Source organism: Centroberyx affinis, unplaced genomic scaffold, assembly GCF_046629955.1.
Source record: "Centroberyx affinis isolate AG114_WGS23_722 - 3 ecotype Tasmania unplaced genomic scaffold, CSIRO-AGI_Caff_v1 ptg000576l_1, whole genome shotgun sequence".
Taxonomy (NCBI): Eukaryota; Metazoa; Chordata; class Actinopteri; order Beryciformes; family Berycidae; genus Centroberyx; species Centroberyx affinis.
Window position 1 is genome coordinate 1 of NW_027279216.1, and position 22,667 is coordinate 22,667.

General features: G+C 44.2%; 2 protein-coding genes across 3 annotated transcripts; one reads left to right on the top strand and one right to left on the bottom strand.

Annotated features, from left to right (window-relative positions):
- Positions 1-95: 95 nt before the first annotated feature.
- LOC139643187 (calsequestrin-2-like) lies at positions 96-2,275 on the top strand (the record flags this gene model as incomplete). The annotated part of the gene is made up of 7 exons (XM_071518366.1): positions 96-173; positions 272-402; positions 553-598; positions 715-769; positions 930-1,030; positions 1,159-1,233; positions 1,340-2,275. Coding segments are annotated over 7 exons (798 nt in total), but the record flags the coding sequence as incomplete, so codon positions are not given.
- A 3,943-nt stretch (positions 2,276-6,218) lies between these two features.
- Positions 6,219-16,852, bottom strand: LOC139643195 (vang-like protein 1). Of its 2 annotated transcripts, none has more exons than XM_071518377.1 (8): positions 16,782-16,852; positions 15,865-16,027; positions 10,999-11,427; positions 9,983-10,158; positions 8,967-9,100; positions 7,058-7,208; positions 6,721-6,955; positions 6,219-6,479 (listed from the first exon to the last, which is right to left on the bottom strand). In XM_071518377.1, exons 1-8 carry the CDS (start codon positions 16,850-16,852, stop codon positions 6,219-6,221), a joined length of 1,620 nt encoding a protein of 539 aa, XP_071374478.1. The 2 variants fall into 2 exon arrangements, with proteins under 2 accessions (XP_071374478.1, XP_071374477.1); XM_071518376.1 differs by having other exon boundaries at positions 15,865-16,036.
- Between the last annotated feature and the right edge of the window lie 5,815 nt (positions 16,853-22,667).

Here is a 22,667-nt window from a genome sequence, read left to right on the forward strand (position 1 = left end):
CGCACTACTTATGAAATTATGTATTTGTAATTTCATTTTTCCAACTCCTACGCTATCCCTCTTTTCTTCCTCATGCCTTTCCTCTCTTTTGATCCTCAGACTACCATGAATTCAAAGAAGCTGCAGAGCAGTTCCAGCCCTACATTAAATTCTTTGCCACTTTTGAGAAATCTGTGAGTAACATAGCATTTAATGCGGAAAAAAGAAAGACATTTAGATAAATAAATAGACCTGTCACTGTCTCTTGAGTGAGCTCTCCTTGGTGTTTCAGGTGGCCAAGGAGCTGACACTGAAGATGAACGAGGTGGACTTCTATGAGCCCTTCATGGAGGAGCCCGTCACCATCCCAGGCAAGCCACACTCTGAGGAGGAACTGGTGGAATTCATAACTGAGCACAGACGGTAAAGAAAGAGCATTGTGGTACTACACACACCTAATGTGTATTTGACCCTCTTCTTTGAGATTTTTTAAAGGAATGAATGTCTTGAGGACTTTGCACATAACATCCATGGAGTTGATGTGTGATGCAATTCTCTTTTCTGTGTTATCAGACCAACTCTGAGAAAGTTGCGTGCAGAGGACATGTTTGAGACCTGGGTGAGTGAGGCTTGTTGAGTTGCAGAAGCGACATTAACAACTCTAAATTTAGTTTTCCAGAGGACTGCCGGTTCCATACTTGACATTTACAGTAACATGACATTTCTATTTCTCAGGAGGATGACATCGAAGGGATCCACATTGTGGCTTTTGCAGAGGAGGAGGATCCTGGTGAGAGCAACACCGTGATCCTGCTTCACGAAATATATCAAATCAGTACTTGATGGCTATTGGAAGGGCAGCTGAACACATGAGCCCCTGGAACATTATTGCTCTAGACACCACACTTGCAGGGCTAACTCTTGTGTCCTGATGTGTTGGTTTCTCCCAGATGGTTATGAGTTCTTGGAGATCCTGAAGGAGGTGGCCCGAGACAATACCCATCTCCCGGACCTCAGCATTGTCTGGATTGACCCCGATGACTTCCCCCTGGTGAGCCATGACACCGCCACACACACAGACAGAAAGGCAGACAGGAAAGCGGTGAAACATTAAACCAAAGATGTGGATAGATACTCAGCTCTGTAGCCAAAGGTCTAATGCACTCTAACCCCCTTTAGCTGATCCCCTACTGGGAGAAGACCTTCAAGGTGGACCTGTTCAGACCACAGATCGGAGTCGTCAATGTTACTGATGTAAGTCCATGTCAACCTTGTCCAATAAAACCCATAGAGGTCAGAATAGTGTGTTGGATCCCTCCTGACATCATTTGACCTTTCTGTCTGTGTCTCTTCTGTGCAGGCCGACAGTGTGTGGATGGAGATGGACGATGAGGAGGACTTGCCCACCGCCCAGGAGCTGGAGGACTGGATTGAAGACGTGCTCTCTGGCAAAGTCAACACTGAGGATGATGATGATGATGACGATGATGACGATGATGACGATGATGACGATGACGACGATGATGACGATGACGATGATGATGACGATGATGATGACGATGACGACGACGATGACGATGATGACGATGATGACGATGATGACGATGATGATGATAAAGACGATGATGATGAAGAGGATGATGACGATGATGACGACGACGACGATGAATAATCCATAGACTGTGAATTGTAAATCTTTATCACCAATTATATCTCTTCACTCTGAGTTCAGGCTGAGTGGATCAGATCTGGACTTGACTTCAGTGAAACCACTGGGTCAGGTTGAAATAGTGTTTACTTTTCACTCAGAAGTAAAACGGAATTTGTATTGGATGGTGTGAAAATTGATAATAAGTCTATTTAACAAGCAAAGATGTCATTTTATGACAGTGATATTTAAAAAAAACTTGGAATGGGTTTTAGGATGCATAAGAAAAATGCATTTGAAAAAAATATATTTAAGACAGCAGAGGTGTCTGGACCAGACATTTACTTCACAACACAGTGTAAATGTATAATACAGATGTCAGATGAATGTATTGAGAATGTTAGAATTACATGTAGTCAACTGAAATTATCTTTGTCATTGAAGAACTTCTTCTCTGTCTTCTTTTAATCCGATATACTGTGAGGGCTCAAGTCTCTAGACTAGAGAAAGAAAGAAAGAATGAAAGAAAGAGAGAACTTACCCCAACTGTGGAATAGCAAGTCGACTGAAACTTGAATACCAAAAGCAGCACTTTCTAAACTTTAGTTCTTTTATTTGATAGTCTGTTTGATTACATCAGTTAATTACTGCGGCTCATTGCCCTCAATATCAATAAAGCAAACCGGGTGGTATTTGTGTGTTTCCCTTTCATTTTGCTTTTGTTTTGCATCCTCTATTCAGGTAACGCAACATAAGATTAAATGTTCGTTTTACCTAGACGGAGTAGGATACATTTTCTGCCCCGGGGGTTGCAGCTTTGAAATCATTAAGGCACTCGCTGACAATCTCCATTTCCAACAGCAGACCTAATCTCCTCTCTCATCTCTCACTTATTCCTCCTTCTCCATCTTCAGGGTTTATTTCTCACCTGAATCAATGGAGCAGGGAGCAGCTGCACAGGGAGATAATATCATCATTACACTGTTGGATAGACGCTGGAAAGCTCATTTGAATGCTAATTCATCATGTTTCTCTTCCCCTCTTGCACTCCGGTGTTCCAGCACTCTCTCTTCCCATGTTTTGCTTTGTCGCTCTCTCTCTCCCTCACTGACTCATTGCTTGCTCCTCGCCTCCCTCCCTGCACAATGAAAGCAGATAAAATATATTGTGGCAGGAGTGTTTTCTGTCTTCTTGTGGTCCAGGGTTGGGGGGAAGGGGCCATTAGATATTCACTCACTGTCTCTCTCTGTCACACAGACACCAAACACCAAAGCTTCAGTCTTGGGGAAGCTGCTTTGAAGTCTTACAAGCTATCAGTTACTTCACATTGGAAGAAGCTGAACAACAGCGAAGCTATCCTGAAGAGAAAGTAGTTTTGTTGTGAGTTTTTTATATACAAATACACCTGTCTTATCATATTACATATTGAGACCGCAACAATTAATTTCTAGTGTCGGGTACAGTCATTGGAGGGAAGTGACAAATCAAAACAAAGCGAGCAATGGCTGAACCTGCTGCAAAAAGTTTTTCTTTCACTGTCTCCACCAATAGGCCTACTAGCCACTCAGAAGAAGAAACTTAGATCCAAGGAGTGTGCAGTTTACTGAAGTCGCCTATTGCAGCCTACGTGTAGAATATTTACCTCAATATATAATTCTCATTGGGACAGATGATTAGGAACTCAAAGCTAAAGTCATCAAGTTTAAGATTCTACAGGTAGCAGCTTTAACTAGTTACTTAGAAAAAGTAGGCCTAGTCCAAAATACTTTGTAAAAATGATCCTATCTGCAGTGTCATATAATACAAAATCACATGACTGCAAAAATCCCACTGATTAGGATGTTAAAAAAAAATCGTATTTTATTTGAAATAAAGTGCAATGGATGCTCATTGTGTTTATAACACCCACAGCTGCATGCCAGAAACTAGTCTGGACATAAACACAAACTAAACAATCCTACCTGGGTTCATCACAGGAAGAAGTGCAAGGAATGTTCACTTTTTGTATATAATGTTCGGCACTCTTTCACTCAGGTTTCTGTCTGCCAGAGACGAACCTAGGGTTTGAATCTGGCCTGGGACCTTTGTCTATGTCATCCCCCTCTATCCCCCCCTTTCCTGTATCTCTTGCTCAACTGTACTATCCAATAAAACAGAAATACCATAAAAAATAATCTTTACAAAAATTAATGATGAAAAAATGCTATTTCTTTTTCTTTTATAGACAAAAATAATTGGTAGTTTCTGTAGTTATCTATGCCTCAAAATGACAAAAAAGTAATAAATTACAAAAACACTATCCAAATATTGGTTGGACTAAGCTACTGCAAAATGTAGTTAAACTAGGTTAATTACATGTAGTAATTACACTGTAAACCCTAAATACCAGACTTACCTACCGAAAGCTGTACATTCACTTTACTGATTAAAGATAGCTGATGACACATCTCTCATCTATCAATACATACAGCATTCCATAAAAACACAATCATATTCAAATGTCTTGAAAAGGTCAATACAAATATTTATTTATTTTTTTTACAAATGTGACTTTGACACAGCTGTTGTGATTTTACATGTTTCGTCTTATAAAAGGAGCCGGGGAAAACTCATGACTTGTCAGCTGCATGACATTTTGGAAAGCAATCACTTGCTCTCTTCTTCTTACTGTTCTCTTTTACTCTTTCTCTCTCTCATGCACACACACATTCACGCACACATACACACACACACACACACACACACACACACACACACACAACTGCACATGTATACTGAGCACATCCTTAAATATATGTAACCGAGGCACATGTGTAGTCAAGGAGACATCATACTACCCACAACCATCAATACTATAAAATCCTAAACAAAGCTACACATACTGTCAGTGACAATAGTAACACTTGTGTAAATATAAATGTACAACATAACAGGCTTAGTAAATAGAGAGGATTTGAAATACATTGATAATATTCATACAAATTAACATTTTGATTGGTGCTCAAAGAGAGACAAAGTATTTCCTTAATGGTGTTTCCAATGGGTGCAGATAGGTGGCAGTAGTGTGACACTCTCAGGAATTGGTGTCCGCGCTGGAAATACTGACACTAGAAATACTGACACTGGATAAGTTCATCTACACTAACTTATTAAATTCCAACACTTGTTTAAACACTGATGCCAGTGCGATTTAAGTGACTGTAAATTTTGGAGAAGGATATTATGTCTGAGAGAAAGTCTCAATTGCTCTTGAAAACCGGGAGCAGTTTAAATAATCTTCTATGCCTTTTATGCATTGTTTTAGGAAGATGATGAGAACCTTAAAGCCGAGTATATTTAATTTGGATTACAGGATTTATGCCATGGAAAGATGTACTGTAATAATGGGGTCCTTTCATGTTGAATTAAGACAAAAAAAATCTGGGGCATATGTTTTGTCATTAAGATGTGAAGATGAAGTCTGATGGAACAGTACACAGGGAACCAGTCCTCCCTGTGCACACCGCACACACACTTACTGTACAAACCAACTGTAGATAATGCGTGGTCAGATGTGTTCATTCACAATCTCTTGGGTAGGCCTACATCAGTATTAAGCTGCACTGTGGCTACGGTTCAGTCCACATGATTCCAGCTATTTGTCTGACACTTACAAACATGTCTTAGGTTATTTACAGTCCAGTTATCTCCACAGATACAGTGCAGACAGACAAGGTAAAAAAAAATCCAGTCAAGGTAAAAAAAAAACATTCAAACAATCCACAATTTTGATATAAAAAGTATATAGGGACAAAGTATATACACATATAAATACTATACATAAAATTTGCAATACATGACAGTTAAATAATCATTGCATGAGTTGTAGACTGAGACTGGATAAGAGCCGTTTTGGTGAAAAAGGGTTTTGTTCATATCAGAAGGGCGACCAAGCAATAGGAAAATATCTCGGTTACTATAGCAACGCTAAGGAGAAAGTGGAGACAGGTCGAGACAGACCCAGGGTGTACAGCACACTCACACACATACACACACGCGCGAGCGCACACACACGCGAGCGCGCGCACACACACACACACACACACACACACTTATTCTTAGACCAATACACCCACACAATTGTGTGCGCTTCTTAAATCATGAGCACTCACTCTCTGAAACACCCAAGCAGGCACGCACTGGCACATGCAAATAAAGGAAGAACAAAATTTGTGAGGGTCATCTGTAGTGCATAGAGGAATACCTGAACTGTGTTCTGTGAGTGTCAGGACAGAGAGATCCAAGCATGTTTCCTCCCATTCTCTGTCTTTTATCCTCTCTTCTCTCATGTCTCCAGGGACAAAGACTCAGCGCGTTGCCTGGGTTGAATATCCGATCATTCAATCTATTAAGCTAGCTTTGTGCCCAAAGAAATTCACAACGATATTGTATGTGAGCAAATAATTTGAGAGAAAAAGACAGAAGGTGTAAAACACAAGTACAAAAAAAGTACAAAAAGTGTTTTTTGGAATTGAAAAATCCAGTCAGATAATCCTAACAGTCCTGTAAGCCCAGATCAGCAGCACAAGCCCACTGTGTTACGGCCGGTCTTTCAAACTGAGGTTTCTGATTGGAGCAGCAGTGTAAACTTGTGCGACTTGGGGTCGATGTACTCCTCAGTCATTCGGATGTAAGGGATGCTCTTGACAGTGACAGCTAAGCTGAAGTCGAGGCACCTCAGCAGGAACTCTGTCCCTTCCTTCATGCCGCTGGTGACCGACGCCTCGCTGACCAAAGTCCACTGGTCAGCCATCCAGCGCTCAGGGCCGTACTGCAGGGTAGGACCAGGGGCGAGGTAGGCCTCCAGGAAGGCCTGGACACACACAAACAGACACTGCTGTTACTGTATTCACTAAGAGGAAACTAGCTTTGTACCAGCATGATATTAAGAGGTTGATATTAAGTTGATGGAAGGTTTAAGTCCTGTAAAAACTGCCTGCTGTGTCATGAATGAGCAAAAAAAGAAAGCCTGAAATATTCACAAAACATAATTTTTTTCATTTTTCTGTTTTAAAGATAGGGGTTAAAAACCACATCAGATGTCCCAAGCTTACCTTAGGGCTCATATTGTTGACGAGGCAGAAGGCCAGGTGCTTCTGGATGCTCTCCATGCTGTGGCAGTGCTGCCTCCTGGTGGTGCGGAGGTACTTCTGCAGGGCGCGGGCCATAGAGGGGAAAATGGCCAGCGCCGCCTCGCGCACATCCATAATGTCAGAGGGGGTTGCACGCTCATCCTCCTTCTTCATGCGGCGGACGTGTGTGAAGGCCTCCTCCACGGCCACCACCAGCCTGACGAGGCAGTGTACACACAACATTTACTTGATTATATTGTGTTAATGATTATGAAGCAACTCAACATGCTGTCGTTTCGCCGTTGTTCCCGTTTCTCACCTGGCTCTGCGTTTGCGGACCCTTCTCTCGTGGTCGGCCTCTTCATAGTACAGCTCGTTGTGGGTGCTGTCTTTGCGCTTGGCGGCAGCTGTGACCATCGCCCGTGACTGATTCCCATTACCAGGCTGCGCCCCCGCTGTGCTCCCCGGGCCTGCACCGAGGGAGAGGACAGAGGCATAATGGTAATATCAGCTGGAGCTGGAGGAAGTGGCCCCTGATGCCCTGGATTCTGATTAATGGGCTGTATCTCAATCTGAATCATGGGAAGAAAAGGTCAGATGGGAGGAACGTCGGGATCTTCCACTTCAGCGTACTAGGTCTGATGCTGGAGGTTTAAAACAACTGTGAATCAGCCTTTCTGGTCAGTATTACGACCATTTTATGTTCCACTGAGATTTTCCAAGTTCAAGATTTGGGGAGGGTGCATGTTAATCTTCATTACATATCTGGGGCATCCTGCCAGTTTATCTCGAAGCTGTCACAGTCATAGAGACTGTTAATTATAGTACTCACACAGACTGATGGTAAAACCTTTTTATTGGGGGAGTGGATTAAATATTCATCATTTTACACTTCAAAGGCCATAGTTCCAGTTAGCTCTGTGAATTCATTAGTTTGTGTGACAAACCCATAAAGCTAATGGAGCTTGTACAGCAGTATACAGTTCCTGGGGACTCTGGAGGAGTAAAATCTGGTCCATATTCATGAAGATCAGTACAGTTTGGGGGAGGTTGGAGAATACAACCCCTGCAGGTCAGGTATAGGATATAAATCATTAATAATCTGATCTGCATACCTGTGTGTGTGTGTGTGTGTGTGTGTGTGTGTGTGAGAGAGAGAGAGAGAGAGAGAGAGAAACAGAGAGAGCATGTGGCTGAAACACCATACCTGAATCCTATTCATCAGATTATTTTCTGATGGAGCACTGTAAATATTTTCCATGCATAAATGCAGAAAATAATATAGGTAATATAGGTGAACGTGAAAAATCCTGGCCTGCATGTTATGAGAGTGAATGGCAGAGGGTTAGAGAGGGGAGGGGGGTTGGAGTGAGTGCAAAAAAATGAAATAAAGGGGGAGAAAAAAAAAGAAGGAAAGCGAGAGGGAGCCGAGCCGGAGACGGGGCGAGCAGGAGGAGGGAGAGATGTGGGGGTATGTGAGGAATGAGCTTCACTCTGATGAATTATTGAAGGGTTGAAATTCCACGGCCCCTAGAGGCCTTTCCGCTGTACTTTGATAGCGGGGGTGGGGGGTGGAGGGTGGAGGGGGGTGATATAAGGACACCATATCCCATACTGCATCTCTCTCGTAGATCATCACAATCACCAGGCCGTGCAGCGGGTGGGGGGTGGGTTGACGGGTGGGGGTTGTGTGTGGGTGGGGGGTGGGGGAGCCTTTTAACTGGAGGAAAGTGTGCTGTATGTGGCATTGCAGTGTGTGTGTGTGTGTATGTGGGTGTGGGTGCGGGGAGGCTGCATATCTAGAGCATGGTAGAGCGACAGTTAGACTGGAGTGTGTGTGTATATGTGTGTGTGTGTGTGTGTGTATAGGATGCAATACATACATTACGCCGCGCACAGAGGCAGCAGAGTGGGGTAAAGATGGGAGTGAGCTGAACCATGAGATTAGCAGTTTCCTGTGATAAAGTGCCGTGCCAAGTGACGGGGAGGACTTTTATCGGTACTTACTGTCCAAAAGGTACGCTCTCAGTTTGTTTTTAAAAGCTGGTTATGACGGCATGAGAGGGGGAGATGGAGAAAAACACATCACAACAAGAGAGTGGAAGGAGGAGAGCCGGTAAACCAGGTATATGGAACGAAGGGAAACGATGAGAGGGAGACCAACTGAGACACAATTTAAATATAATATGAGATAAGAGGTAATTAATGAGGCAGACGAGGCAACTAACCGTCTACGTTGTAGACTTTTAATCCAGCCAGGTGTTTGGCAGCTCGGTGTTTAGAGGCAGAGAGAAGGGCCGGGTTGTGGAGAGGAAAATCTCTGTAGTAGAACTCCAGAATGGACAGAGCTGCCCTCTGAATACTGTGTGAGATATGAGAGAGAGTGCGTGTGTGAGAGAGGGAGAGAGAGAGAGAGAGAGAAAGAGAGAGAGAGGGAGAGAGAGAAGTCAGAGAGACATAAATCAGAGACCGAAGGAGACAGCAGGAAGACATTGTCCTGGATGATTTGACTCATATGATTAACTAATTGGAATCACAATCCCTTTGAACAATCCCCACTGAACAGAAGGCCTTGAATTGATCAAATTATTTACTCCCATAACAGCAGATTTTATTGCCCCTGTCCAAGTCTTGACCTTCCTCTCTACCTTCATGCCAAGTCAGGCAGAATCAGACCAAAAACCAATCCATCGCGTCTTAGTTGGTCAGCGATGTCTGTTTTTTAGTGACACACAACTTTATTGAAATAACACTGACGTCTCTTAGCCTTGTCATAGTCCCACGCTTGATCATAACAGGGACAAAATAAGTCAGCCATAGGATCAGAGCCTGTCTGGAGCACATTCCCATCCCTCCCCCCAGACTCCTAGAATAGCCCGCCCCGAGCAAACTGGACAAGGAGACTGAATGATGAGTAACTCAATTACTGCCACCGCCATTCTTCCCTCTGGACATGAGCCTCCAATTACACACATACTTCAACATGGTAGAATGTAATGACTGTGACTAAGTATCACTCTGTGTGTGGATGTGTACAGTATCTGTGTGTGTGTTTGTGTGTGTGTGTGTGTGTGTGTGTGCGCATGTGCTCACCTGCACTTACAAAGCCTCTGGCAGTGTCAGATGCATTCTCATGTGAAAATGTAAAAGGCTGATATTTATAGTTTCTTTAATCCTCTTATTTAATTATAAACTGCATGTAAATCACATAGGCGAAGGTAGTGCAGAGAGTGAGCACGTGTACCTGAGCTGTCCCATGTTGTAATGGCGCGTCTCTCCGTCGGTGGAGCGGATGACACCCACGCTGTAGCAGGGCTGGAGGTGGCGGAGCTCCAGCAGCACCACGGCCAGGTAGTGGACGAACAGCAGGGAGTCCACCAGGGATACGGCGAACTGGACGATGCCGTGGTAGTCCTCATCCTGCTCAGACACACCGCAGGTTTTATCAATACATACACTGCTGTAGGGTGAGAACCTCCTAACTCTGAATCCTGTGATTTTCTTTTTTTTGTTGTATTGACAGTTCCTATGATTATGTATGCGCTGTGCGATGTGTGATTTTAAAGATATATGGTTGTCAGTATGAATATGAAGGCGTTTTTCCCAAATGCTTAACACAGGTTTAAAGAAGCCAAATTAAAGACTTTTTAAGACTTTTTAAATGCTACCTGGAATGGAATTTATGACCACTTTATCTACCGAATTAAAAAACTAAACTGTCACAACAGACTATTTCCAATAGTACAAAGATAATGAATGTCCTAACACTATAAAAGTACAAGAAAAAGGACATTAACAGTTTAGGCACACAATGTCCAACTGTGTTTATTACAGCAGATACGATGAAAACAAAACATATTTTGCATATTGTATTAACCCTGTTCTATATTCACCTAAGGGTGGACATGCAAGTAATACAATGTAAGATAAACGTGACATTACTGCTGGTGCCATTCACATCATTTGGCGAAACTGCATCCGTAGCCTTATTTTGTTTGCTTTTTAAATCTTAAATCTCTGCTTTGACTAGATATCGCCAAATTCAAAGAATCTGTCAATACATTAATCTAATTTCATATTAAAAATAAATATATAATAAATATATAAAAATAAACCTGTCATTACATGATAAAAAATATTACCTCTAAAAACTGTAAGTCATTTCAGTACTTTTTTATAATTTTTATCATTTAATTTGAGACTTTTTAAGGATCAGCTGATACCCTGAAAACACACTCATAACTCCTCCTTGAACCCCACCTGTGCTTCAAGGATCCGGACCCCATAGAAGAGCCAATAGGACATGGTGAGCAGGAGCGTGAGTGTGGCGAGGAGGGCGCGGTACACACACACTCTGGGCAGGCCGGCGCGGGCCGGGCGCAGGAACAGCGCCCAGACAGCCAGCAGGAGGATGAGGAGCTTGAAGGAGATGGAGAGGAAGAGGCCCTCGCAGGCTGCGCCGCACGCCTGCAGCCTGTCTGGCCACATTACAGCTGGAAGGACCAGGAAGGCCAGGGGTGTGGCCAGCACCAGCAGCCCCAAGCACAGGCCCAGAGCCAGGGGAACGTAACGCCGGCAGCTCTGGGTCCGGTCCTCTGTCCCCTTCCCCAGGCCAACCACCTCCTCCTGGGACAGACTCAGCTCCGAGGTGCCTGTCACCGCGGTGGTGGTTTCCCCCCAGTTATCATCCTGACAGGAGATGAAGGGAAGATGTGTTACGACTGGTGGATGTACATTTGTTGATGTGTTGGACTGTACCTGTCTGAGCATGCAAGCACTTTCTCCCAGGAACCGAATAAAGTGAAGGTTAAAAAAGAGACGGACCAGACGAAACATGGAGGGAAATTCACATGAAATTGGCAAAACAACTGACAAATATAAACCTGAATCAGACAACCAACAATGCTTGCATTATCCTATTTTCCCCCCTTCTTTGCACAAATACGAGAGTGACAGGCCAGAACAGATGATGACTACGAATCACCACAGATTTTATGCACCGCGCACACATCACATCCTACATGCTATTTGGAGACGTTTGATTTTCTTGGAGTTCTGCCTCATTATGGCAAGCCTTCAAAGTCCCATTGATGTGATACAGGATGACAGGATGGGTCATGCAGCAATATTCAGGTAACCAGATGCAGGCATACAAGGACACACGCACAAATACATATGCAGATGCACACACACACGCACATACACATACACAGCTACACGTACACTGAGTCACAACAAAAGCTGATGCTTTCCAGGCCCATCATTGCAAATTAGAGTCAAATTTTATTTTCCCTAGCTGGCAGGGTCATTTTAAGCATACATCTTTCCAAGAAAGAGGCACAGCTAGAAGAAATGAATGACAAGTCTGCTTACAGAGGCATTCATTCTTTGTCTGCCTGCCTGTCATTAATTCATGTAATTAATCACTCGTTTTCTCCCAGAGTGTCACTGCATGTTCCTCCCACTACCACCAATCACAGGAGCAGCCACTGCAGAAAGACTGTAGAGGGATAGAAAAATGATGAGCTCAATATAAGCCGTTGTAGTTACACACACTTGCGCATACACACACACACACACGCTTAATTACAGCACACAGTGTGTAAAACCCCCATACTCTGGCCATATGGACCTGACTACCTGATGAAGCTGTTAGGAAATGAGGCAGGCTGTGAGCGAAGAGATAGGTAGGGGGCAGGACGGACACAGACTAATTCTCACCATTGACTGCTACTCTCCTGATAACCCACTGTGGCTGTCTAGAGTGTCCCACTGTGAACCGCTCCTCTCCAGGCTATTAAGGAGGTGCTAGAAACTGTGTCAGATTAAGTGCTCCCTGCGACTATTTGTTGAATGTGAAATATGAAATCCACCTTGGCCGTGCATATTGGCAATCAGGAAAATAGAGAGTAAGAGCATGAATGCGGCACATAAGTATGAATTCTGCCCTCCATTACTGCGCTCACCCGATTAACTCAACCATGCTAGAGGAGAGGAAGCCAGCAGGGGTCAGAGGATGAATGAAAGTGAGAGGGGGAGAGGGAGGGGAAGTGAGAGAGGAGGATGGCAGTGGGGGGTTGAAGTGTGGGATAGCAGTAGAAGAGCAGAGGGAGACAGTAGGCGGGGGAATACAGAAGCAGCATTTCATCCTGTGGCTCTGTCTCAGTAATGTGTGTGATCGGAGGTCAGCTCCGAAAATGTTACTGTCATCAGCCTTGTCTCCGCTTACTATCCCATCTCATTTCCATTCCTCTCACATCTCTCTCCTTTCACTCCCATTCTTTCTTAAGCCAACTCTTTTAACAGGGTCTCTACCTTTGGAGTCTGAGCACAACCTGTGAACGATGCACAGTAAAACCTCAATCCACACCTCAGACATCTGAATAGGCATCTGAATGAGTGAGGTATACGACAATGCAAAAATACCATGTGCATGTACTTCAAATTAGACAGCTCATGTTGTTTTAGAGCCTGTGCACACTAATGTTTCATATTCTAAATCAGCTTCTTCCTCATTCTGAACATTTCATCCTCCTTAACATCGTCCCTGCCAAGGACTTCATAAAGACAAGCTTTCATGGTAACTTCTCAGTTAGTGAGAGACAACAGTGTATTATTGACCCAGCTAATACACAGTTAAACCAACCATTAACACTGACCGTCAGTGGCTTAATCCCAAAGATTAACACTACACTAATCAGGCCTGATCTCTATATAAAGCGAGTAGAGGAGGAGAGAGAGAGAGAAAGAGAGAGAGAAGGGTTAGGAGAGAAAGAGATGGCTGCTGCTTGCTTGGCAGCCTTTCCTGGCTGTGGGTGAATATGGATTATGGTTAGGCCTGTTACACCATCACAAAGCACAACAACAAACAACGGACTAAATGATAGGCTTAGCTCTGCTTTCTTTCACTCTCACACACACATACACACATATACACACACACAAACACAAACACACCCCGGACAGTCTGCCAAAACACAAAACACAATAACGAAGACCCACTGGCCTGGGTGGAGGTTAGAATGACACATTTGCGTGGTGTGTCAGTGTGTAGTTTGTATGTGTGTGTATGTGTGTGTGTGTGTGTGTGTGTGTGTGTTTGTGTGTTGATATGAGTCATAGGAGATAGGAGAGACAAAAACAAATGGCATTTGTTTAAAATGCCTTGCAGGTTTCCTCCTGTTTTCGTCATTCTTTTTACAGTGTAGGTTATTCTAACATCAAAAGCTGTAAGTGTGTGTGTGCGTGCATGCGCACGTTGGACAGAAGCAAGGACACGAGCTTGAGTGAAATACCAAAATCACACTATGTGCCTCTCTCCACGCACAGATAGGCTACGCTTTAGTGGTGCTAGAGCTGACATCTTGAAGAAACCCAAGCTGCTGCCTTCTGGCACAAAGTCATAATGTCTCAGTCTCACAAGGTAGCATGGATAGTCTCACAGTTCCAGGGCTGGCACCCTCTCTATGACTCACTCACTCACACACACACACACACACACACACACACACACACACACACACAGATCAAGACTATACCCTTATGTCATAGGCATGCGTGTAAACATAGAGGATTATCCATATCAGCTTTCCTCAGAGTGGTGTTTGGCTGCATGTAAAGCTAATCTCAGTCTATGAGAATTCCTCTCTGCACTAGAGCCTGTTAGTGTTCACTCTGCCATCTCACAGAACTGCTCTTAAAGCACTAGCTGGGGTGGAATTGGTGGTGGTGGTGGTGATAGTGGTGGTGGTGGTGGTAGTGGTATGCCATTTGGACACATCTGTCTGGAGGGCTAATGTAACACAATGGCAGATTACCTTTCACTGCAGACAATGGACATAAACTACAAGCTGATGATCACATGACAGCATGGAATGTTGCGAGACCAACCAGAGGGGGGTACCGAGCGAGGCGGCAAAATAGGTCAGATCTATCAGAAATTGTCAGAAAGGCTGGCTGAATAAAAAGACGTGTACACATCCTACACATAGGAAATTATACTTACTATCGGTTTGGGCAAGCACATCTGTTTGCATGCAGCATGTGGACGGCCACACACACACACTTTTTTCTCTCTCTCTCTCTCTCTGTCAGTCTCTCACACAGACACACATATACTGTACACACACACACTGACAGTACATACGCACTGAAAAAATGCTCTCTTTCTACTATAGATTTCAAGTAGGTCAGCCCAAGGCAGAGTCTCTCAAGAACAATAACTATCACCCACTCCCTTTCTCTCTCCTCCTCGCTCTCCTTAGTTGTCTATCACTTCTCTTCACACTTCTCTCCATCTCTCGTTCACCTTTCACTGATGTTTTCCTCTCTCCCCCTCTGTATTTAAATGATGATCACTCAGTGTTTGCCCAGATCTTTATCCCCACAGCATTATACTCTGGTTTAATATCCAATGGCTAAAGCCCACTCAGTGTTACAGCATTATCATAGTGTTGTTCTTGCCTGCGTCTTCTCAACACCTTTTTTGCTTGCAGTGCTCAGCAAAAACTTGGGGCAAGTGCTAGCCCTGTTTCTATTTGACTAATGAAAGCCTGCTTCTGAATCTGTGATGTTTTGCACAAGTGAAAATGGTTTTAACATTCTGCGCCTAGTGCAATGACTGCTACCAGTATGCTCTGCTTTCAAGGCCATCATGAAATCGTAAACTTCCATTCCACTGTAAATAATGAGTATAATGCAAATGAATACAGATACAAATGCACACATACATGACAGTTGTACCCACTGGCACACACACACACACACACACACACACACACACACACACTACAACGCAGCACAGTCCGTACAAATCCGTCCAGAGCTAGAAGAGGGATGCTAATCCTCTGACCTATTTGGTCCCTTGTCGCCATAGTGATTATGGACCAGGCACTACAGCAATAAGCAGCCAGCTGTGTGAGGATGAGTTTAGAAGGTCATGGTGCAGAGTTCACAGATGGCTCACTGGGTCTTCTGATTGAGTCTAAAGGAATGGGATTACTTTAAAGGAAGTCTGAAAGTATGCACTTCTAAAAACCAGGCTGCATTCATTCACACATTCCATTCCACATTTATTTTCCACATTAAGGACAACGCAGCGCAGGTCACTCATTTTTGGATCAGTACCTGGGCATCGTCTCCATGCTCTGCTGCCGGTGATGGTTCTCCTGGCAGCGGCTCTCCGTTGTGAACGGGGGAGTTCTGGGAGGGCGTGTCAGGGGGGTTGATGATGACAGACCTCTCAGAGCGACTGCTGTCCTTACTGCTGCTGGCCTTGTGCCGCTCACGGCTTCGCTCCCTGCAAGAGACACACACACACACACACAAATAACAATAGACTCATTCAGAAAGGTGCGGGAGACACATTGACACACACAAGATCAAAAAATCTTTTACATTATGCCATTTCATACGGTCAGTTTGACAAAATGTACTTATTGTAAGTCACTTTGGACAAAAGCGTCTGCTAAATGACAGAATATAAAAATCTTCTTCTTTCCTCTGTCTATCACTCACACTCACACACAAACATTCCCGTGCAAAATGAATATTCCAGCAGCTAAGCAGAGGAGAGAGGAGCGGAGACGAGGGGGATCGAATTATTCTCTCATTTACAGAATAGGCCTAGTGAATCAGTGAAATAGGTTAGAGCCACTCAGCTGTGACGACCCTAATCCACAAGCTCTGTCCGTCTCTCAATCTCTCGCTTGTTCGCTCTGTCTCTCTCTCTCCCTCTCCCTCTCCCTCTCTCTCTCGCTCTCATTTCGTTTATTTTTCCATGTGGCTTGCTCAAATCGAAAACAAATACACACAACAACAAACTGTCAAATAAAAAGCAGCAGAGCAAACATCAGCGCCTTTTACTGAGGCACACAACGGGCGCTGAATGTATTCCATGAAATACAGACATACATAGCAAGGGCAGGCGTGAGAGATGCAGTATGTGTACAGAGAGCGATACAGTCAGACACACACACACACACACACAGATACAGTAGACACACAGATAGTCAGATAGTAAGGCAAGCAGGCATGAAACATACCCATGTCGGTTTGATCTGCCGGAGCGGCTGGAGTGATAGGAGTAGCCTGAGTGGGTCGACTCGGTGTCCATCCCAACGGAGTTCGGGCCCAGCGATTGGCTGGGGAAATGAGGAGATTTTCGACGTGTGGCAGAGAGGGCAAGTTGGCAACGGCACACAGGAAGAGGGAGGGGTTGCTATAGAGACTGGCCTGCAGAAGACCTCAGGAATCTGCGATGACAACTACCCAGGAGAGCTGCTGTAGAGGCCACATTGACCTGAGAGAGAGAGAGAGGAGAGAGTGAAAGAGCGAGAGAGAGCGAGAGAGACAGACAGACAGACAGGTTCCCATCAAAGCTTTGCATTAGAGCAAGCTACAACTAACAAATAATGCAGTAGATGTACTTCCGGCCTGGTGTTGCTCATGCAGACTCTAGTCTATATTTGGCTGTACAGTACTAAGCTGTACAGGCATTTGCTGATACTGAGCGTTCAATGCATTTCCATGGGGGAAGAATGACAACCAGTGATCAGAGTATTAGAGCTATGATCCATTACATTATGACAGAGGACTAGTGGCATGCTATGCCTCTCTACACAATTCCTCTCTTCGCTAGCAGGCAGGCCTATAAGAGGATTTGAAAGGCAGGTAGATGCATAAGATTATCTATCATTAAATTATGGACCAGGCAGCTTTATTCTATGCCACGTATCCAAAAGACACACATGTTGGGAAGCAAAATAGAGAATAATGGACGTCAGAGAGAAGCACAGTTTCAAATATTGAAGATACAACATTGAAGAATTAGGTTTCAAAATGAAACATTGCGCATATTAAAAAGGTGGCTATAAAAAAGTGACACCTAGTCTTACAAAATGATTGATAACACACAATTAAAACGAATTGTGGTACTTTTTAAACAATATTAAGCAATTTATGTCCTTGGTTAACAAAAAGATAACTCCTTTCAATCCTTTATTTTTTGTGATACTAGATGATGGACTGAGGGGAATGATTTTTTTCTCCAAAATGGACTCATTTTGAACTGACTCTCCATCGTGTCGTTCTCATTTTAGTGGTAATGGGTTCAGATTGAATCTGCCAGACTCCCTTCCTGGGCCCTAATGTGAGCTGTGTGCTCCATGAGGATGTCTTAGCATCCCACCATGCGTGACCATTCATTTAGACCTCAATCTACTCTCTTTCTGTCCCCCAGCAGTTGTCCTGACAACCACCTGCCAATCACTATCCCCGGCCGAGTCTCATTTTACTAACCAGGATTATGCAAATATTGTGCATTCTCAGGCCCTGTTTAGAGGCTATTAATTATCTCTCTAACCGATGGGGCATATAAAACACCAAAATAGCCTATTCAGCATATTAGGATGCAAATCGACATAGCAGCATGGTGATGATGCTCTGAAAGCTGCAGTTATTGGAAAACATTGAAATGTGGCTGATTTGCATTAGGATGACATGGGGGGGGGGGTTTGAGTGCTCGTCTTTCCTTCCATTAGAAATACCCATCATGGGAAATGTGGCTACTGCATATGAGAAACCACAGATTTGCCATTAGGACTGTTACAGAATGTATTCAGATATGATACTATATTATGAATTATGTAATAACATTACCACTATAGGATCTGTCTATAGGATTTCTCATGTGCCAGACACAAGCTGGGGGTGGGATGCTGTTTCAGACACACCACGATAACCCACTATAATCCACTCAAAACAGGTGTAAAAGCAGCCTCTGTGACAAAAGGCTCAATGCTGTACCTTTTCTTCTGAGAGTATATACCATCTGCCTCCACTGAGCCGCGACGTATGTTATTTACAAGCAGGGAACATAACGTCGAACAAGGCTGAGCAATATATATGCAAGACTTCAATAAATAATGGACTTGAACATAACTGGAACACACCACTCACAGCATCAAAGCTGATGTCAGGGCATCAAATTTTAACACCAGCCGGAGTTAGACGGAGGAGAGTCATCTCTCATCTCTAACCCACATCTGGAGCGTCCACTGTTGCCTTGGTAACACTGGAGGCAGGAGGGCCCTTCTAGCAGCAATAATCAATCACCCCTGCTGAGAGTAAATTTGTGCGATACACTCATGTGTGTGTGTGAGAAAGAAAGAGAGGGTGGGGGTGGCAAGGAGAGAGGGCACAAAGAGCAAACAATGGCCTCTCATCACACTAAGCATCCTTATGGTTAAATGAATAAGCCTATGGTTTGAATAAAAGCTGTTAACCCCCAGAGCGCTGATCTCTGAACGTGTGGCGGTGGTATATGGGCCAGGCCGATCCCTCTGAGAAGTCACTCATCCACGAGACGAGCATGAAGAGGCACAGAGAAACAGGCCATGTGGAAAATCACAGCCACAGGGTAAGAAAAACTATCAATTACAAACCAAGGGATAAACATGAATAAAGCATGGAATAACAGGGGATGTGAGCGAGCGGCTGCCTGCCTCGCCTACGTCTGTCCGTCCAGAAACTGAGTAGTACAGCACACTGCACAGAAAATATCGGCTCTGGTGAAGCATAATTGCATTTCTGCAGACAGTTCTGGTTGGCTGCACTGAGGAGAAATTCACGAGAGCAGCAAGTGACACTAATGTAAAACAAACACTCATTAATGTGTTTGCTTAGTGGATGAAGTCTGTGGCACAGTGGGAGCTAATTATGCAAGGTCAGACTCAGAGGTATAGGCATGTGTGTGCTGTTAGGGAATCGTTTTTAGTCTTGTTCCAGAGAGACAATGTTAAGAAATTGTTCTACAGTAGCAGCAGGGTGTGGGTCTCCATGGGGGGAAGCTACAACAACTGACAGGTCAGTTTATTCATAGGAATCCTTTCCCTGCCGATCCAGATCATCTATTACTCATGAATGCCATACAGCACTGGCACCCTGTATGGCACAGATCAACCTCATACCTCATCTAGAGTACGCACCGAGGCCTGGTTACCATGGCATCTGTGCCCTCCCTCCCTTACACTCATTAGCCCTCTTGCCTTCCTTCTTTTCGGTGTGCCCTGCCCTGGTGGCATTGCGCCATAATGTGCCAGATGCAGCAGCTGGCAGTCTGCTTTGTTTGCTTGTTTGACAGTTTAAAAGCACTCTACAACCCACCAAATCCCATCTACAACATACAGGCCTACCATATACATTATTTCACCATAACGCAAACACAAAGCACTTATTTTGAAAGTGGCAAATTGAGTGGAATTAAAGACAAAATATGCTTGCGCGCGCACGCACACACACACACACACACACACACACACACACACACACACACACACACACACACACACACACACACACACACATTGACACAGTCCAGTAAGCTGGGTAAAAGCTCTCTGAAATCAAATAAAGGGTGACAGAGTGTCGGCCAGTGTTATATATAGTGATAGCAATCTCCAATCCCCCCATGGACTACAGATAACCCTGAGGAACAGCTGTTGATTAACATAATATTGTAACACTGACTGACCAAAAACACACAGACAAAGCCAAAGATACGCAGACATGGAGCCCTCTGCAAAAAGCCTTTTTTAAATTTTGTGGGTCTAACCACTAGGATACACAGTGTAATTAATTTAGTAATTTGTTTTCTGTATATTTTCCCTTAGATGGTGTTTCAGTGGGGTCAGAACACTGCGACACCCTGGGGTTTAAAGCCTTACACAAAGATATTTGTCAGGGATGGAAACTGGTATTGGCAGAGATCAAACCTGTGACCTTTGTGTGACAGGATAGTATATCAGCCCCTCCCACCCTGCTGCCCTTACAATATGCTGGCACACACACACACACACACACACACAACACACACACACACACACACACACACACACACACACAGAGTAAAAGGAGAAAGTTAAGAGCTGACACAGTTCTCTGGAATGCAAACTTCGTCACTCCTGATCCCCTCATGTGGAACGAAATAAAAGGAGAGTTGAAGGAGAGAGAGAGAGAGAGAGCGGGAGAAGTGGTGCAGGTGGGAGGAGGGGTCTGGGAGACATTCTTCAGAGCGGAGTTAAGGCAACATGCCTGGTTTAACAACAGTATTGGGTGCTTTTGTGTCAATAAATATACTAATGTACCTCCATAATGCACTCTGCAGTCTGCCATCCATGCTTTGCAGAATGCCAATGCCCCTGAATAGCCTAAAGGTATCTGAAAGGTAGATCACAGCTAGACTACACTGCAACTTTAGCCTGAATACAAGCTTTAAAAATAGGGAAGGTGAACAATGGCGAGATCAATGTCACATCTACTCCGCAGTGAGCATTCAGGGCAAGAATTGATATCTTTCAAGGGATGACTCATCTATTTCAAAGGTCCACCGCTCCCAGCCGAGCGTAGCCTACCCCTAAACCTCACTGGATGGGACCTATCAGCACTATTCAATAATAAATGGCTGTAGGTGCTGTACAATTTCACAGCACCATCATGTCTCAGAGGGGTATGAGGCTACTGAGGTAGAAATGACTAAGTTTAGCAGAGCTAGTGGAGGCACGTGAAGTTGCCTCAGTCAAGCCCATATTAACAGCTCGCCCAGCTGTGCACAGTGTGCTGTCAGAATAGGTGAGCAGCAGGACAGCTGATGATGGCGAGCAGCATGAAACACGCCGTCAGCCCACTGGAGGTCTATAGGGTATATAGGGTTCACATCAGAGGCCAGCTTCAACTGAAACGCCATTTAGGTTTCAGGCTGCTGAGGCTGAGAGACCAAGACACGTTACTTCTCTATTACACAGCTACAGCTTCGGTTACAATAGATCTCGTTTCAGTCTCATCCTGAACACCATAAGCTATATATAAGCTATCACCCCAAATCACGCATGCATTCTGTTGGTTCGGTGTATTTACAAACGATTATCTATTGTACTAGTCAAATGAAAGGTAAAATTGAAAGGGTTTGCGACACAAAATATAGCCCAATCTATGTAATCTGTCAGACTAGAAACAGGCTACATCTGTCTGGTGAGAAGGAAACCATTTTTTCACGACGGCAGCATTGAACTTCACCAGCCTATAATTCCTGTCTCGTGCTGTGTCTCGGGCTTTGGCCATTGGAGACGCCGGTGTGGTGAACACTCCGCATCGTATATAAAAGGACAGATATCCGCTCTATCCGAAATCGTTTACTTACCTTTTCAAAAGTGTGCCATTCCTTCACTTGCGTCTCGGCGTGGAGAGATGTGCTGCCGCTGCGCTGCTGCGGGGCGCACCTACTGGAAAGCCAACTGATGAACCGCCGCTAGGAGAGGCAGCCCCTCCATACGCGCCTTGCTATTGTGGTTAGTAGGACCAGAGAGGGAGGCAGGATGGAGGTAGGAATATAGGCTACACGCTAGAGGCATCAGTGCACTTGTTACAAAGAAGAAATTAGGCATCGAGCCACGAGAGGTCGTGCTTTGCAGTGAGTTTAGACCCGCTAAGCAAGGGCGTCACCTGGGTATGGCAAGGTATGACATACCTTATCCCAAGTTAAAATTTGATATTGTGGTTTTTATCTTTATAATAAAGAGCAAAGCATATGCAAAAAAAAAAAAAAAAATACATCTAGAATCTATCTGGAAACCATATTTAAAAAGATCACATCTAGGAGCATTTAGGCACACAACCCCATACTGGGCAAGATAGTTTGGGTACGGAGCCCCTAAAGTCCCGAAAGGTGATATTTTTTTTATCTTGTGCGCACAAGTTAATTATCTTGTGGGAACAAGTTATTATCTTGTGCGCGCAGATAAAAAAAAATCACCATTCGGGACTTTAGGGGCTCCGGTGACCAGTAATTTACCAAATAATAAAATCTTCTCAGCCATCAGTAATTGGCCCCAGAAATTTAATCTGTATAAGAGGCGTTGGAAGTTTTGGTGGAA

Bases quoted from the DNA above. Each gene is read 5' to 3' on its own strand.
- LOC139643195 (XM_071518376.1), bottom strand. From the start codon at position 16,852: ATGGACACCGAGTCGACCCACTCAGGCTACTCCTATCACTCCAGCCGC. The intron at 11,428-15,864 runs GTACTGATCCAA...ATCTCCTGTCAG, and splicing joins AGCATGGAGACGATGCCCAG to GATGATAACTGGGGGGAAAC. The intron at 6,480-6,720 runs GTAAGCTTGGGA...GTGTGTGTCCAG, and splicing joins TCAACAATATGAGCCCTAAG to GCCTTCCTGGAGGCCTACCT.